Here is an 18,514-nt window from a genome sequence, read left to right as displayed (position 1 = left end):
AGGACAACGAACACAATGACAGCTCCCTTCTTTGAACTCACAGCTGTTTTTGTTGCATGTCCTTGATGATTCAGCCAGGCATGAAGTGAATGCTGAAAACATTTCAGAAGCCTGTCCTTAATGTGACAAAACCCACATTCCAGCCCTATTCCAAAGTGTAATTATGATGAATTATAGGGCTCATCTTTGACCACAGGCCACAACATCAAACAGTCAGTATATATTTTCAGAAAATCATGGTAGGAGATCATTTGATCATCTCTTCACAGCTCTTGTTTACAGTGGCCCTGAAGGTCAGCTATCTACATGTGTGTTCACAGCACACTTCTCCAACTGGGCATAATATCTAACCTTTTAAAGTAAATGGGCTACAAACCAGTAAACTTAAATGTATTTTAATCTTTTAAAGTTTTTTTTCATTTTATTCAACATGTTTTTTTCATTTAAAACCAGCAGCCAAAAAGGAGGAAAGAGGGAAATATCTGGTCGGGATCGGAAGGAGCGATCACGGATAGAGAAATCAGAGTGGGAAGAGAGAAATACACAGAAAAATAAACCGCTTTGAATATTTACCGGTACTTGTTATAGCAATTATACAAATATTCATCCACTATATCATCATCATTATTGCTATCATGATCACTATAAATGTATTGAATCCCATCTCTCTCTCATCAAGCCCCCAGACTTTGTAAATGTTATTTTTCTTTCTTCTTGCTTGTTTTAATTTCTTCCTTTAACTCAGTATTTTTATTCATTTTTTGTCATTGTGTCTCACAAACACTCAAAAACTCACATGTAAACAGGCAAATGTTTGCTTGCTGTTTTTGCTGTTTTTGTCAATGACTGGGACAAGAAGCTGAAATCAAGCCCTGACAAATATTGTGTATATTCAACAAAAGGAGAATATCAGGTGTAAATACAGCATAATCAGAATATCTGTCTTTAGATCACAAACCATCAGACACAAAGGTCAAACAATTAAAACCACTTATGGTTGAACAGCTGCAGATCCATCCAGTTGAACCCCCCCATGTATTTTTGTGTATTTCTTTTTTCATTTGGTCCCCAGAATATCCTGCAGGCTGATAGAGAATCAGGCCGAGGATATCATATCATAAGCATATCATTTTCCTCTTTGCTCAGAGACAGGAGGGACAAGTCCTCTGTCATCAGCCAATGGCATTGTTCGTTAAAAGAGATGACTGAGATGGAGCTCTTCAGACAGAAGTTCCATTGAGGCTCAATCCCAATGGAAAAAAAAAGAAAGATCAGAAGCGACCAGGCAGTTACTTTTGCTTACTTCTACCTCAGAAGAACTATCCACTCCTTAATGAAGTATCAATAAGGAGTCATTAGGATGGCAGGGCTATCAACTAAAGACTGTGGTCATGTAGAATAAGGCACTTAATAATAACTTATAAGAATCCAGTATACACTACTTATTAGCATTCTAATAATTAATTAGTTATTGGTGAATACTCTGACCTTTACTGAAAGTGATACCATGATTTCCTCTTATTGTCTGTTTCTTGTATTTCATTGGACAAAATTAAAAGCACAGGGTGTCTCAGTCAGACACTAAAAGGCATGCAGAAGTCCTTCAAGCTCACACAAATAAAACATTGTAGTGAATTAATCCCTCTGAGGATTCTCTGGAATGACAACACATGTGTTTCCACTTCAGTGATGGTATGAGAAAAAAATCCAGTTGAATTCATTCTGTGATCATTCGCATCATCTTTGTTTAAAATTAAAGTGAAATTACATCTTGAAACTACTTTAAAGGATTCTGATTTTTTTTTCCTTTTGTTTAAAGAAATCAAAGTTAACCATGGCAACAGTTTATTCAAAGAATTGCAATTTGTGCCGAGGAAAAAATATAAACTATATAATAAAAAAATATATATATTGTTAAAAGAACTATACAAATGATTCCCTTATTATACAAATCTCACATAGAGTCCACTATGGAAGTGAAAGCTTTCTGCTACGTCTGCAGCTGTCTGGTCATTCCACTCAAACCTGAGACGACTAGGCAGGGCAGAGGTCAACCAATCAGATTAGATTATCAGCAAAACAAACATCTACCTCCTGTCTGCAGCCAATCATCATGCATGTGTGTGTGTGTGTGTATGTGTGTGTGTGTGTGTGTTGGTATAGTTGAGTGTGTGTGTGTGTGTGTGTGTGTGTGTTGGTATAGTTGAGTGTGTGAATGCTTTTGCAGACATAATCACACAGGAAAACGTCAGTTTCTAATTAATCCACCACCTGTATGAGAGTGTGTGTGGTCAGGACGTTTCATAACATCACATTCTGTGTGCATTGACAACTTTCTCCACTAAAACATCACACATCCTACAATCTTTCATGATTTTCTTTTAGCAGCTGATATATCGATTTTCTTGCTGCTAGGAATGTAAAAAAAGGAGGGAAAAAAACTTTTCTACATGAAAAGAAAACCTGAATGAAAACCAGACTGCTGAATGAAGAACATCTGTAACAGCTGCAAAGAATTTAAGCAAGTTTTGATTATAGGTGAATTCTCCTTTTTACAGTGTAGCCCTAAAGCTGAGTTCATCCCCTTTCCTCCTGCAGGAACTGATAAGCAGATGACAGTTCACAGCATGATAGGATAACACACAGAAACACCAACTTATGCAACTCTCATCACCACAAGTGTCCTGTGCATCTGTCTCTGTTTAGCCCATTATAATATTTCCACCTATTAAAATGTATTTTAAAAAAGCTTGGTGGATTTTAAGTCTTCTTTTCTACTGTTACTCTTTTATTTACAAGCTATTGATGTGTTTTGTTTTGGTGGGGGTGTGTCTTAAAACAGTTCATCATTCAGTCACTACTGAGGAGTTGTTGATGATGTGTTCTTGGAGCCTTTTGGAAATCCTTCCAATGCAGATATCAGACAAACCCAAGACTGTCTGTTTCATTGTATAGTTTCTCACAGAAAGTCTATGCTCTTTGCTTTGAGGAAGGTTGAAATTTTAGTGTATTTTCCACTGTCAGCATTTACTCGCAGGTGCTGAAAAAATAAAACTGATAAAAACATGTGTAGGCAGACCAATAACTCCTCAGTAGCCAAACAGTATAGAAAGCCTTTCTTGCCCGCCTGGTGGGCTGTTCCAATGGAGTGTGAAATCACATGAAAGCTATAAATTGTGCAATGTAAGTTATTTCTTTAAATGTCTTAAGCTGCTCTTCAGAGTGTGCTTTGAGGAACCTGAACATCTGACCTCAGTGCAGAGTCTATGAGGTGCAGAACAGTCCTATATTTATGACATCTCTAGAATACCTTGCTGGATCAGCATAAGCTTCTTCCAAGTCATCAAGGTGAGAAACACCTTTCATCAACCTTTGGAAAACAAGTCATTGTGAGTGTTGTAGCTTTGTGGAGACGCAGCGGCACATTTAGAGCTTCACCTAATGGTGTTTGTGTGATATTAACGACCCCATTAGCAGCCATTAAAGTAGCATTCAACAGCTAATTCACCTTTTGTTTGGCCTGAAGCCTCGCTGAAAGCAGCTAAGAAACCCCCCGACAACGGCAGTGTGTGTGTCTGTCTGCATGTGTGTTAAAAGCAGGATGTAGATGATCCGCTGACCCGCTTGTTAAAAGATAAAATCAGAGTGGATGGAGACAAATACTACACTCTGCAGTGAGAGGATACAATGTGTGTGTGGACCTGTGTGTGCGCGTGTGTATGTGCGTCTCATGTAATTTTTCCATTCTATCTCTGTGTTTCATGACCTGATTAAATTTTCTTTTAAAAGATCTAATTTGTTTTAGGATTGTGTTAGTAGAAAATAGAAACTCTTGGGAAGAGATTTTCTCTTTAGATGATTATAACTTTAAGGTCAGTCTGCAGAAATTCTATATTCTCAAAAATTCTTATTCACAGCTATTCCCAAAACATAATATTTTTACACATTAGATTTCATTGATGTATGAAAAAAGCTGCATTGTTAACACATGCCCCAAACAAAGTTATGAAGTTTATGTTGATGTAACATTACCTATATTGCCCTGCTACTCTAGACAACAATATGGATTACACACTATTGAAACAGTACCACAGCATTACATTTGGTCTTCTCTTCATTGGAGATCAGTTAACTTTTTGTCAAACAACCACACACAGGAGAGGAATGTCTTTTTATTCTCCACCTTTTTTTCAGAGGTTGAAGACAATGAAAAGACTTCGATCTTCATTTTCAGATTAGTTGTACTTTAAAGGTAAGGTGTGAGGCTGAGAGTGTGGCTGCACTAAATGTCAGCCCTGTGATTGACTGGAGACTAGTCTAGTGTGTACCCGGCCTCTGGCCCAATGATAGCTGGGATCGGCTCCAGCCCCCTGCAACCCCAATGGGATAAAAGGTATAGATAATGGACGGATGGATTCTTGTGCTTTTGTGGACTTGTGTGTTTTTGTGCTGAGACGACGCCATAATGACAAGACTGTAGAGATGTCCGTCAGCATGAACTCAGTTTGCATCTCTTTACTTTTACATTAAGTATGTTAAATGGATTTTACAGTGGTGATGTCAGACAAAAGTCCAGTAACATGCTAACAATTCTTTTACTATAAGAATTGATCTTAGCTTTGAATGCACCCTGGCTGTACATCGGAGGAGGTGCCTTGTCTCCAGTTGTATTTAGTGTAATAGTCCCCACCTCACCTGAAAATGACCCACAGGACTGTCTGTGAGAACTGTCATGACAACAGGTGATGACACAGGTCTGTTTACATCCAATCAGGGACTAAGCTGCACCCGTTCACCTCCTCTTCCATTGTCCTACTGGAACTCTGATTTGTTTTTTTACATACTGACCTCTCTGCTCCGTCCTTCTCTCAACTTCATCACCTCGTCTTTGTCCTCCTCCTCCTCCGTCTCTGTCTTCCTTAAACTTTTCTACAGACTTTCCTCTTCCCTCCTCTTCATCCTCCCTCCTCCTGTCCGCCTCCCCTCGCCTGCGTATGTGAAAGAGCTTCCTGCTGCAGGAAACAGCCTCCTGTTGAAGGCCAGAGACAGGATGTCCTGCACTGAGGAGAGAAGAGGAGGAAACAAAAAAAGGAGAGGAGAATAGGAATGTAGGAAACAAGAAAGGGAAAAAGTGTATGAATTAAGGAATGAAGAGGGGGGAGAGGAGAAAGGCCAGGATGAAAGGAGGTTATACGCACACCAGTTGCTATCTGCGGGCCATAGGGGGACGGGCCAGCACACATAAATGCTTGTGCCCCCCCACTTGAGGCACAGATCTTTTAAAAAAAACAACATATATATTATATTATCAAAGATGCAAATTTACACTGCAACAGCCTATCGTGGACTGACTAAAAAGAAAGTTAAGCTACGTACGTGATGTAGCCTACGTCAGTGTAGCCACTCAACGTTACTGCGGATTTTTGAAAGCTGGATGAGTTTTTGCCGGTTTACTCAATTTCGTTACGGATTCCCGTATAAATCCAGGCTATGACGATCTGAAGGATTTACGCTCTCAAAATCAGTGATCTCTTTAAAGTGACTTCTTAAAGCTCACTTTTACAGACACTTCTTCTTACCTTATTATCTTCTTCCTATTTTGATCTTACTTAATACTATTCTACCAACTGTTTTTGATGCTTTATTATCTTCAATGACATTTTATTTCTTTTTGCATTTGATTTCTTGTTGTTGCTTTGATTATCTCTTTATTAATGTTTTTGTCACGTTTACTTTTTTATTTCCTTTTACTGATTTTATTATAATTTTCATTGCTCTTGTTTAGTGTTGCTTTATTTATCTCTTTTTTGATATTTTATTGTTTTTACATGTTTGTTGTAGTGTTCAGTTTTTAGATTTCTGTTATCTTTTTTTGATTTTTTTCTATCGCAACACCCTCTTAACATCTTGGGTCCTCCTGGTTTTAATTCAACTTGTTGTGTGCTTGTGTTGTCTGTGTTCTTATGACGTTTGGTCGGGTTCTTTATGTTTGGGTTTTTATGCTTTGTTCTACACTTGCTTCTGTTTGTCCATCAAAGCACTTTGTAAATCTGTGATTGTTTTAACAGAGAGGGGAAATGAGAGAAGCCAAGGATTGAGAATATAGGTCAGATTTTGTTTTCGTTTCTCTGACTCATGTATTAGTTTTCCAACTTGTAATGTGTGTAATGTTTCATGTCTTTATTTATCTCAGGCACATACTCTGACTGTGATTCTTTTGGCGTCTTCCTTCCTCCACGTCCTCATCCGTCTCAAATTTTTCATCAAGTGTGTCCTTGTTTGTTTGCGATCATGTATTTTAAAAATGTCTGCCATCGTGTTTCTTCTGCACAAGAAGGGATGATGCAGTTTACACTTCCTGTTTGGTTGGAAATATCCAACGACAAAAAAAGGGGATAAGCAGCATCATGGTTTTTTTGTTTTTATTTAATCAACAAATCATGTCTGCTTTAACAGAATTGTGCACAGCTTATGAAGCATGTTCATGTACTTTCAGGCTTTTAAAACTCTAAATTAAAGGCGACAAAGTGAAGTGCAGACAGAGGAAACTGTAGCATCGTAACAGCTTTGTGTGCACGTCTGCAAAGTTTCTTCCTGTCATTGTGCATCTTCCCCCACCTCGCCTGGACCTACTGACCTCCTCACACACACACACATACACGCACACACACACACAAATACTTAACATACCTTTCACATTATATAAAGATCCATTCACATATATTCTTCTGATGTATGCCTGTGTTGTATTTGTATTTCTGGAGGAGTGTGGATGTAAGGGATGAAAAAAGGGAGTTTTAAAAACCTCAGGTCAACTCTACAAAGATGTCAAAAGATTATTTTCAAATACTTGTGATGGAAAAAAAAACTATTCTGGATGCAGGCCTTCTGCATTTTTTGGATTAGTATTTAGAAACTGTGTGTTGTTAATTACCTCAATATTTAAAAACAGATGAAACAGGTGAAAACCAAAATGAAACACATTTATAGCACAGCCGATTAAGACCAAATTACGACTTGGATGCTTTTTTTTTTACATGTCAGAAACTTGAAGATCTTTCAATTCCAGTTTATGAAAATAGATATAAAAAGCGCTTTCACATTGAAACTTAGCATGCCAAACTTAACGTGTGAACATGTTGCTTTCAGTTCAACATACATTGTTCTGGTTAATTCATGCTGTGTTTCACTGAGCATGTTTTCGTTTCCTCAGTGTTGGCCTATGTGTACCGTGATTGTCATCACTCCCCCACACACTTTACTGCATGGCGTTGAAGGCAACGCTGAAAGCCCGCCATTGATGCAGCATACCTGTGAAGTTGTGACTCAGGACGTTTTTAAATACAACCTGCATGCGTCATTTTTCCTTAAACCTGACATCTGAAAGTTTGTCTCCTTTTGCTTTCGTATACTCTTTCAAAGCCAACATAGAGATTGATGGTCAAGTACCTTGGACCAAGTCATGGATTTAGAGACTTTTATGAGGTTGCACTGTCCACTTGGGTGTTCTCTCTTGCAGTGAGAAATTAGAACTAACTCTTGATCTGAAATTAAAGCGATGACTACTCAGTAAGACTGGTCCTTCTTTCAGGTTGGTTTCATCCATGAATCCTCTTGAGTCTTTCTTACATTTTCCCTTATATCTTAATGAAACACAGAATGAGCTGTGAGAGAAGCAAAAAACCCCCCCATGCTCTGAAAGACTGCACATTTGTCTAATTTCTGCATTTTTAAACTTGAATCCAATTCTAAAGGAGGAGATTTAAAATAAGGTCAATAGGGCTAATAAAAAAATGTAGTTATAATATCCAAATCTATCCAAGTCTAATATCCAAAAAAAGTCCAATCACGTCAGAAAACAAGTTGTGGTGATTACAGTAGAACAATGCTCTGTTTCTCTAAGATGTGATTGAAAATGTGTATTAGCCTTCTGTTGGTGATCAAATAGACATTTCTACATTTGTTCCCTCTAGTGGTCCCAATCTTAAAATCCAGGTAAAAGATGTGTGAATGATCCCATACCCATAAGTGTAAGATCATAGTTTCTAACAAAGCTCACGTGTGCCTGGTGCCCACATGCTGTGGTTTTCTCTGACTGAAACCACATTGGCTTCTTAGCTGCTAAATCAGAGCACATCCTGTCTGAGAATAAGAGGAACAAGTGGTTTGCAGCTGTCACTGTTTAAAAGACCCGCTCGAATAAAGTTCTGCTTTTTACTTCAGTGTCTTGCAGCAAACACATATAGTACCAGTCAAAAGTTTGGACCCGACAATAAACAATTTTATGCACAATACAGTATAGTAATATATTATTATAACATAGCTACTGTAAACTGTACCACTAGTCACCACTTCACTTTAATCTTGTCTCATTTAGTCCTGTACTTATTAGTCTTTAATTACTTGAATATTTTTTGAGCTTGCTGTTGATATTTCATGTTATAGCTTTGTACAGAGGGCACAGTCTACTGAAGTTAAATTCCTTGTGTGTTAAACACACCTAGCCAATAAAGCTGACTCTGATTCTGATAAAAGACAGAAGGGTTGTTTTAATGTTACACTTAGTTGTCCACATTTTGGAGTAATAGTAGACATTAAAACATTTCATTTCGCCTGTGTTTTGGACAAAACATGTACATACACTCAACAAAAATATAAACGCAACACTTTTGTTTTTGCTCCCATTTGTCATGAGATGGACTCAAAGATCTAAAATTCATTCCAGATACACAATATTACCATTTCTCTCAAACATTGTTCATAAATCTGTCTAAATGTGTGATAGTGAGCACTTTTGCTTTGCTGAGACAATCCATCCCACCTCACAGGTGTGCCACATCAAGATGCTCATCAGACACCATGATTAGTGCACAGGTGTACCTTATACTGCCCACAATAAAAGGCCACTCTGAAATGTGCAGTTTTGTCTCACAGCAAAATGCCACAGATGGCGCAAGCATTGAGGGAGCGTGCAATTGGCATGCTGACAGCAGGAATGTCAACCAGATCTGTTGCTCGGGCATTGAATGTTCATTTCTCCACCATAAGCCGTCTCCAAAGGCGTTTCAGAGAATATGGCAGTACATCCAACCGGCCTCACAACCGCAGACCACGTGTAACCACACCAGCCCAGGACCTCCACATCCAGCAGGTTCACCTCCAAGATCGTCTGAGACCAGCTACTCAGACAGCTGCTGAAACAATTGGTTTGCATAACCAAAGAATTTCTGCACAAACTGTCAGAAACCGTCTCAGGGAAGCTCAACTGCATGCTCGTCGTCCTCATCGGGGTCTTAACCTGACTCCAGATCGTCGCCGTAACAGACTTGAGTGGGCAAATGCTCACATTCGATGGCGTCTGGCACGTTGGAGAGGTGTTCTCTTCACGGATGAATCTCGGTTTACATTGTTCAGGGCAGATGGCAGACAGCGTGTGTGGCGTCGTGTGGGTGAGCGCTTTGCTGATGTCAATGTTGTGGATCGAGTGGCCCATGGTGGTGGTGGGGTTATGGTATGGGCAGGCATCTGTAATGGACGAAGAACACAGGTGCATTTTATTGATGGCATTTTGAATGCACAGAGATACCGTGATGAGATCCTGAGGCCCATTGTTGTGCCATACATCCATGAACATCACCTCATGTTTCAGCAAGATAATGCACGGCCCCATGTTGCAAGGATCTGTACACAATTCTTGGAAGCTGAAAATGTCCCAGTTCTTGCATGGCCAGCATACTCACCGGACATGTCACCCATTGAGCATGTTTGGGATGTGCTTGACCGGCGTATACGACAGCGCGTACCAGTTCCCACTAATATCCAGCAACTTCGCACAGCCATTGAAGAGGAGTGGACCAACATTCCACAGGCCACAATTGACAATCTGATAAACTCTATGCGAAGAAGATGTGTTGCACTGCATGAGGCAAATGGTGGTCACACCAGATACTGACTGGTTCTGAGTCCCCAGACCCTCAATAAAGCAAAAACTGCACATTTCAGGGTGGCCTTTTATTGTGGACAGTCTAAGGTACACCTATGCACTAATCATGGTGTCTGATGAGCATCTTGATGTGGCACACCTGTGAGGTGGGATGGATTGTCTCAGCAAAGCAAAAGTGCTCACTATCACACATTTAGACAGATTTATGAACAATGTTTGAGAGAAATGGTAATATTGTGTATCTGGAATGAATTTTAGATCTTTGAGTCCATCTCATGACAAATGGGAGCAAAAACAAAAGTGTTGCGTTTATATTTTTGTTGAGTATAAGTAGGCATCAACTTTACCATTTTTTATTTATAAAGAGGCATTTCATAAACCTAAATTAAATCTATTCCAATCAGCTGTCTCTGGACTTTTGACTCGTGGTGCATGCTCTATGAAAGTATCTTACTTATATAGAAGACAAAATCAGAGATGTGTATTTCCCTCGAGAAGTGGATTCATAGCAAATGGCATGGACTGTGATGAGATGGTGAATTATACCCAAATATGTTAAACTGAAGTCAAAGCCACATGTTGAGCAGCTGCCGGTTAAGATTATTTTCTCTTATTTATTAAAGTCCTGAAGTTTGTTTTTATTCCTAACAGTCACAGCATGGGTATAGATAGGTTTTGCTGCAGAGGGGTCCCAGGATAAGAAATCAAAGTTGATTGGACGTTGTGGTTTGTTTCTCATCTGGAGGTTCAGTGGCTCTGTGTGATCTCAACTCTCTGTCTTTGATCTCGTCTGAAACCACAAAAGTTAATGAACAGACGGCGGAGGCAGATTTTTATCCACAGAGAAAGCGTCCACACAAGGCTTAAAACACATGTTTTTTTTGGGGGGGGGGGGGGGGGGTTTCTCACTCGATCCTTAATGTCATCCTTGTTTCTACTTTTAAACCCATTTGAGCAGGTTATGCACCTTTACTACTAATAAGCTTAACCCTTACCAAGGTGGATCATTTGCATTTTTGCACACACATCCGCCCACTTGACTTCACATCCTCGACTCGAGGATCAGTTTGTTCCTTCATGTGTAATTCCTCTTTTTCCTCCTTTTGTTTTCTGTTTTCTTTGCTGCTTCCTGTTAACATTCACTGCTGCAAGATCTAAAAAAAGGAACTTAAACCTGAGATGTGACTTGTTCATAAATAAGAACCCAGGACTTTGTAGAATTAAATATGTTTTTATGATGTTTACTTTAAGTTTAGTTCAGTAACACTTTTAATTAATCCTGAAGGAAAGTTTAGTGCGTTCTCGCTTTTGTGTTTTTTCAATGTTATGCAGTTTTTTCATAAGATCCTGTCGCTGCAATGATTATTTGTACTGATGACAGTGATTCCAGTGGCTTTAGTAAACAGCAGTAAGTGTAAGAGTGCAACCAGTAAGACCAGTTTTATTTATTCCATTATAATAGCTACAAGTTACTTTGATGCCATTCTTTTTTTTTTTGCAACTTTAAAGTTTTACAACTTTAAGCAAAAAATATTTAACAAATGAAATAAATGTATACACAATAATTACATTCACTGTTGTAAAAGAAACTGCTAGCTGAGTCCAAAATAATTGAGTCAATCCAAATAAATGAAGATCAAATCCATTTCGCAAAGACAACTGAAACATTAATTAATATCGACTGAACATCTGGGTGGAATTAATGTGACTTCACTAAATGAAATGATACCACCTCATGGCCTTTTATCAAATGCCTTAAACAAATTTTCACTGATAGTAATTTGTATTTAGCTAACTTGGTGTAGTCAAGTCTATTAGATATGACTTTGTTGCCATCATTTCTCAAAGTGTAGGAGCATTAAACAGTGGATCCTGTAAACTGTATTTAAGGAGTACATGCTGCCACCTTGTGGTCAAACATGGAGCTGATTCTACACCTTAATCATTTTCATGTTTCACAATGTTTTAACTTGTGAGATGCATCTTTTATAATTTATCGTTTCATCATGTAGAAAACTTGAAAGACTCACGTTGAAAGAAAAAGAAGAACAAGGTTGCGCTCATTGTGAGACCGTATTTATTACAAACTGTACACTGGGTACAGTACAAAAGAATGATCAGATGACACTGATATCATCATCATCATCGTCATCATCGACACAGCAGAAAACAAACGTGAGCTCATTCAAATCAAACAAATCTGTTTCATACAATTCTATCCCTACTTTCATGCATGACAGTGTATTCCTCCTGATGATCTCAACAGGCACTTAGTTAAATTAAAATGTAATATCTCATCTGCTACACTAAATAAGAGAAATGTTCATTCCCTGCAGAGCTTGAGCTTATTGGCTAAAAACCCTTTTACAAAAAAAAAAATCCCCATAAAAAAACACAATCAGTAAAAAGAGAACTAAAAACAATACAGCAGACAGGTGATTAACAATTTTAAATTTAAAAGAGTATTAAAAAAAACAGATGTTCGTTTCCCCTTCAGGTGAAGTAGTCACACTTTATGTTTATGACACATCTGACGTCAGATCTGACTTGTAACTTTGTTTGACATTTCGAACTTTGTGAGGTTCTTCAAAGATAATCTGAAATACTGAGACTCATAAAACTTATGAGTGTTTATTTTTAGTGAGGGGTCAGAGGTCAAATTCAGCTGTGTAAAAATGAATCAGCAGGACAGAGTGAGGCACATGGCGGGGTGTGAGTTACGGGACCTATTCTGTTCAGTGTATTTTATTTATTTTTTTATTTTTTTGCATAACCAGGCAAACCTGAACATAACAGTCATCCAGGACAAATAGCTTTAGCTATTGTTCAGTCACTTTTTAAAAGTAGAAGCATTTCTAAAACAGATCGAAATGTAAGCTATAACTGAGATCATCTTTCAGGGTCTTTGTGTGTAGTTTGGTTTAACTTCCCTCATGTGTTGCTTTAAACATTTATTCCTGTGTTTTAAAAAATGAAGCAGGGGTGGAATGATACCTCACAATGCAACTAAAAGTCAGTCAACAAAAGGACCATTGAAATTGGTTTGACATGTAATGCAATACTCTGTGTAGCCAGCAGAGGGTGCTATCTGCTCAATTATACTCACTTGTAACAGGCGTCAACAATTCAGTATTGTTTATAAGCTTTCTGTACGTCAATGACAGAAACAAACTGAGAATTTCGTCAGATATTCAAATTCAAATATTTATTGATGAATCAACTTTAATCTCATGTATTTAAAAAAAAAAGTTACATATTCTGATAGAATAAGATCGAGAACGCAGAATCAACGTATAGTAACGTGCTGCGTGTTTTGAGAGACAAAGTGAAAGGACTCACTTTCAATGTAAAAAATATATACAAATCATTTTCATGTTGTCAGGGAATGGGTCTGAAAAGCAACCAGTGCTCTGGTCCTTTAGCTCTTAGAGCTGTATCCGTGCTGATGAAATATTATAATAATGTCTTTGTATTTTAACAGATTCCACACATCCTATTTATTTGTATTTGTTGCACTAATGGAGAAAAAAAAAAGATAACTTTTTCTACCTGGCCAGTTTGTATTTATCTAATGACTTGCTAAACTTCTTATTGTCATTTTGGTCTCAGTTCAGGTGTTCATGTTTTTTTTTTTAACAATTAAGAAACTTATACAGTCTGTAATATCAGAGAAGTCTTAAAAAGGTTAGAACATTAAAATCACCTTCAAGTTAAAGGTCAACATGTCAAATGTTTTTTTTTCTATTCTTGTCGTCTGACATCCAACCTTCCATTGTCTCTGTGAGGTTTATAAATCTCAGTACTCTGTGCAACTTCTGCTTCCATTTCCCAATTTTAAATCGTGATCACGTGCAAATAAACAAAGACCTGAAACCTCCCGTGTGTTCTCTGCTCCTGGTTTTTAGTCCGAGTGAAGAGAGAGAGCGATTTTGAGGCAGCCCAGCTCGTTGCCCTGGCTGCCCAGCACGCCCTGCACACGGTAATGCCCGTTCGTCAGCCATGAGGGCAGATCCATGTCGGGCAGGTAGAAGTCCGACTGAGGCAGAGCGTACGAGCCCTGAGGACACACACATGACACCCTCTGGTTACTGAGTGCAGACGTGGTGTTTATGATTGTGAAAGTTCACATTTAAGACGTTAGAAAAAAATCAGAGAATTTCACTTCTTTCATGAGAGAAATGTCTCGGGGAGTTTTAAATAAACAGTGAAGGACATGTTCAGATTACAGTGTATCATACTACTTCACGTGTCTGTAACAGACTGCCTTACACTCACACTTAAATCCTCTATGGAAAACAGAAACAGCGGTCAGACTCACAGCTTTGAAGGGGCAGTGGCAGGGCAGTCCGTAGGTGTGCAGCGGTTCAGGACAGTCCTGACCTGGAGGGATCACCTGGTTCAGGAGATCACAGGCGTCCTGATAGTGACAGCTGCCCAACTCCTCCAAACACGGGATCTTCACCCAGAAACCCGCCACCTCCTTCTCCAGAGTCACCGTCAGCTGAGGAGGAAGAGGACGAAGAGGACAATAACTATTCTGAACTGTTTTCAGGTAGAAGAAGAAAAAAAAAAAAAATGAAAAGAGGGCGACATATGACGAGTCTTTGAGGTTATAAACCACACTTCACCTTGGGCATATAGAGGTCAAATAAAGAAATGAGGAAGTGGAACAAGAACAGAGAGACCTGAAACAGACGAGACGGTAGAGTGAGATCTGAACAAGGAACTTAGAATGGTGAGCTTTGAGGAAGTCTCATTTCAGGTCACTGACGGGACTAAAAAAAGAAGTGAAGCTTCATAACATGAGATGACAAGAAGCCAACATTTAAACTCAACCGTCCCTCCGTTAAAAATAACACATGAATGCAGCTGTTTGACCTTCACAGTCACGCGTTTAAACCGGCTGAAGATGGACACTTGACATGAAGCTGCACCATCGGGGTTTGACTGTGCTGCACTTCAAACAGTCACAAAGGGCAGGCAGACTCCTGCACCCCGTCTAAAAACTACAAACACAGGGCCAAAGTTTCCCTGCCAGAATTTGTGTTGTATTGTGTTTTTTTTGCTCTTTCGAGTTGGCCTGCGATGTGGATGTTGTTTTTTTTAAGCAGTCTGGTACGAACAATGATTGTCTGTATCAGAGATTTTTGGAAACCTTACTGTCAGTGAGCAGCTTCAGTAAGAACACAACAAAGCTGTGCTGCTGTTAGGGTTACAAAGTCTTTAAAGTCATTATTAAAGCTTAATGATAACAGTGTTTGACAAACACTCATGGTAGTCACTGTTTGACTATCTGCTGTGTGAAACCACTGACAGAGAGCCTCCCTCAGACTGCTGTTGTGAGAGAAGTGCTGCGTGTTGTTTTCCCTGCTGGCTGCAGGTCAGGAGGCTTTATCACAGCGTCCTCTCAGTCACACACTTTATCTCCGTTTCTTACCTGGAACAATGTAACTCTAAACAAGCTACAACATGCGTGACTCCTGCTGGTTCTGTGCTCAAAGGTCAACCCTGTAAAAAAAAAAAAACTAAACGAACATATCGGGTGACTAAAGTGTTGACGTTTCTGTGTATGACACCATGTGTTCTTCATTTTGAGGCCGAGGGTTGATCGATTGTAAAAGATTTGAGAAACCTGAACTGAGGTGAAGGTGAGGAAATGGCAATCACGTCAAAAAAAAAAAAAAGTGCAAATAAGAAGTCAAGTTCAGCTTCTTCCTGCACCTAAACATCTGAAAGACACAGAGTAAAAATGTGCCATTTTCTAATTTACTCATCTGAGCATCTTACAGGCTGGACGTGAACCCTTTTCCCCGTTTCTGTTCTCATCGTCTTACACACACGACTGCAGCTCTCCGGGTCTAAGTAGCTCATAAATCTACTGCTGCTGCCCAGACCAACAAACAACAGAGCGCGTGTGTCCGACCTGCAAAACCTCACGTCCTCACAAGATTTAACAGGAAATGAAGGCTTTAAGAAGAGGGTTTAAGTGTCAGATAGTGTGGAACATGTGTTTTTTGGAAGACTTGAACTAGATTGAAGAAGAAAAAAGAAAACACCTGAACTCATCAAAGGACAGTTTTTGACCGGATAGAGTCACAAATCAGGGGGAAAAAATTGCATTTATAAGACCTCTGATATTGACTTCATGGAATACTGCAAATTGTCAAAAACACTTGTTGATTTTTGAAGACAGAACTTGGACAATTCAAGACTTTTAGAGACCAGACATGCACTTTCTGAAGCAATCAGAGAGTATTTCTAAAGAAAAAAAACAGGGAAACAAAAAAAAGAAACAAACAGCCTAACGAAGCTGTGTGTGACGGCCTGATCTGCTCACATGAAGCTCACAGGATCAGCAGCAGATTCAGACACTCCTGTTTGTGGTTCACAAAACAACCTGCTCCTTTCAGACTGCCGACATTCGACAACTTGTGGAGTAAAGCTCATGTTCAAACAAGGCTTAAAGGGTTAATCTCTTTTAAACAGTGACTATTTGACATATTTTTGGGGTCTGACACGTTTCTTCAAGTAGATTACTTCAGTCAGCTGCTGCAAGACCGGCTTGCAAGAGCTCGATGAAAGACTTTACTGAAGGTTAACTTCCTTTTTTTTGGACCAGAGGAAGCAGCAACATTACTCTCTTCAAAGCCTCTACTCTATGCTGGACAAAACAGTCAGTTCACTTACAGATCAGGGAGCCTCAAACAGCTAGTCTGCTAACACGGATGGTATGACAGTCTTCAATGTAATCTTATTTTTGTCATATTTGTCCTAAAAGTGCAAATGAAAATAAGTCAAAGGAGTTCCTTCTGCTGCAGGAAGTCGTGGGATTCAGTGAGCTTGTTAAATGATATTGAAAGTGTTGAAGAAAGTCATGGTTTAAAACACCAGATTAACCCTTTAATGATCATCAACATGTTTGTTTTGCTTAGACTAAGGCACAATTTGAAGATACTCCACACTGTTGGAAGACTCACAGGTGGGCTGACATGTAACAACAGACCACATGGAGTGTATATCATGTTGAAAGGGACACAGCACTCACAGACAGAGGAGAGTCCAGCTCGACGGTCGTGGATCCAGAGGCAGAAGCCGTCAGGTCTCCTGGGATGGAGATGGGGTCTGGAGACACTGTCAGACTCTGGAGCACAGCTGGAGCATCTGGCTTCCCGCAGTTCTTCCAGTCGAAGCCCAAAATCTGCCCGAAACACGCACACAACAGAAACATCAGAATCAGACCAGACAAAGCAGCACTTATGATTACAATCCAGTGTTCCACAAACGCGTAATGACGCCTGTCCAAGTGTCAGGAGTCTATTGTATTGCCTCATTTTCATGTAAAAAAAAAAAAAGCTGCATCCAGCCTAAATGTGAGGATTACTTTATGCAAAGCAAGTCCCTGCACAAAGATGTTCATACCAAGTAGACATATTCACAAAAACCCTCTACTGTCAAGACAGAGAAGTTAAAACAGTAGAAGTAACATGATTGTTTTTGATAATGAGCGAGCATGCACCACTGTAACCACATGGGGAACTTATGAGATCAACAAGACCTGTGGAAGTCTTTTCCATTATGTTTTCATAGTATAGAAAATGTTGATATAACAATTCATAAGTCATTATTGTCACATACGTGTGCTTTTATTAAAAATATGAGTTTCATTATAAAACAACAGGCTAATAGACAACCTAAAGGCTGCATATTTATATGACTCCATGGTCAACGTGAATGATCGATGTCTTTAATGTCATTATGATTATGATCATCTCTTCAAAATCACAGCAGATTGATGGGGTACATTGTGTACTCCAAGTGAAGAAAAAAAGCTTCAGATGACCGAAACTGTTTAAAAGGACAAAAAAAACAACCTAAACAGACTATTACAACGGTTTTGATATTATATTATTGTAAATAAGCAGTGACTCACCTGTGTATGTTTCACTCTTTTAAATGTGGAGTTTCTGCTGCAGTCTACCTGAGTTAAAACTAAAACTACAACTAGGCTCAACATGTTCACTCTCTCCATTCTGCTGTCTCTCCGGGGAGCAGATACCTACACGTAAAGATCCAGCGAGCAGTGAAACCCCTCTGAGTCAAACCTGCAGGCTTCTCTTTTCTTCTTCTGCAGAGGTTACGTCCGTGTTTACTTCGAAGGAACTACAATTTACTTCCGCACCGGCCCAGTCTGTCACGTCACTGCAGGGCCACGTGACGAGTAAAATATAAATAAATAAATGGAGTAAAATCAAGTAAAAATACGATACGCCATTCAAACCTATGGAGCTAAAGTCAGACCAAAACGTTCGGGGAAAAAAAATGTTTTCCCAGAGGATCTACGGTTCGAGACCGGATACGGACAAAAGTGGACTATGGAAGGTGGTCTGGTTGCTGGAGAAGTGGCCAGTCACTCCCTGAGTAGCCTAATGCCGAAGTGCCCTGGTCAAGGCACCGAACCTCCAACAGCCTTACAATTTTTTTGCATTATAGAATCTGTAATTTATTGTAGTTTATTCTGTCATTTGTTTAGGCGACACAGAAGAGCAATGATTAATGATTCCCAACCAGTCC

General features: G+C 39.2%; 1 protein-coding gene across 1 annotated transcript; it reads right to left on the bottom strand.

Moving 5' to 3' along the window:
- Positions 1-11,997: 11,997 nt before the first annotated feature.
- gm2a (ganglioside GM2 activator) lies at positions 11,998-18,153 on the bottom strand. The gene is made up of 4 exons (XM_079352189.1): positions 17,874-18,153; positions 16,989-17,141; positions 14,262-14,444; positions 11,998-14,000 (listed from the first exon to the last, which is right to left on the bottom strand). The coding sequence occupies exons 1-4, from the start codon at positions 17,970-17,972 to the stop codon at positions 13,845-13,847; spliced, it is 591 nt and encodes a 196-aa protein (XP_079208315.1). The 5' UTR covers positions 17,973-18,153; the 3' UTR covers positions 11,998-13,844.
- Positions 18,154-18,514: the final 361 nt, after the last annotated feature.

The sequence above is a fragment of the Symphodus melops genome (assembly GCF_947650265.1).
Source record: "Symphodus melops genome assembly, chromosome: 9".
Taxonomy (NCBI): domain Eukaryota; kingdom Metazoa; phylum Chordata; class Actinopteri; order Labriformes; family Labridae; genus Symphodus; species Symphodus melops.
The sequence above is the reverse complement of the archived record's forward strand: the minus strand, read 5'-3'. Positions and strand labels throughout refer to the sequence as shown.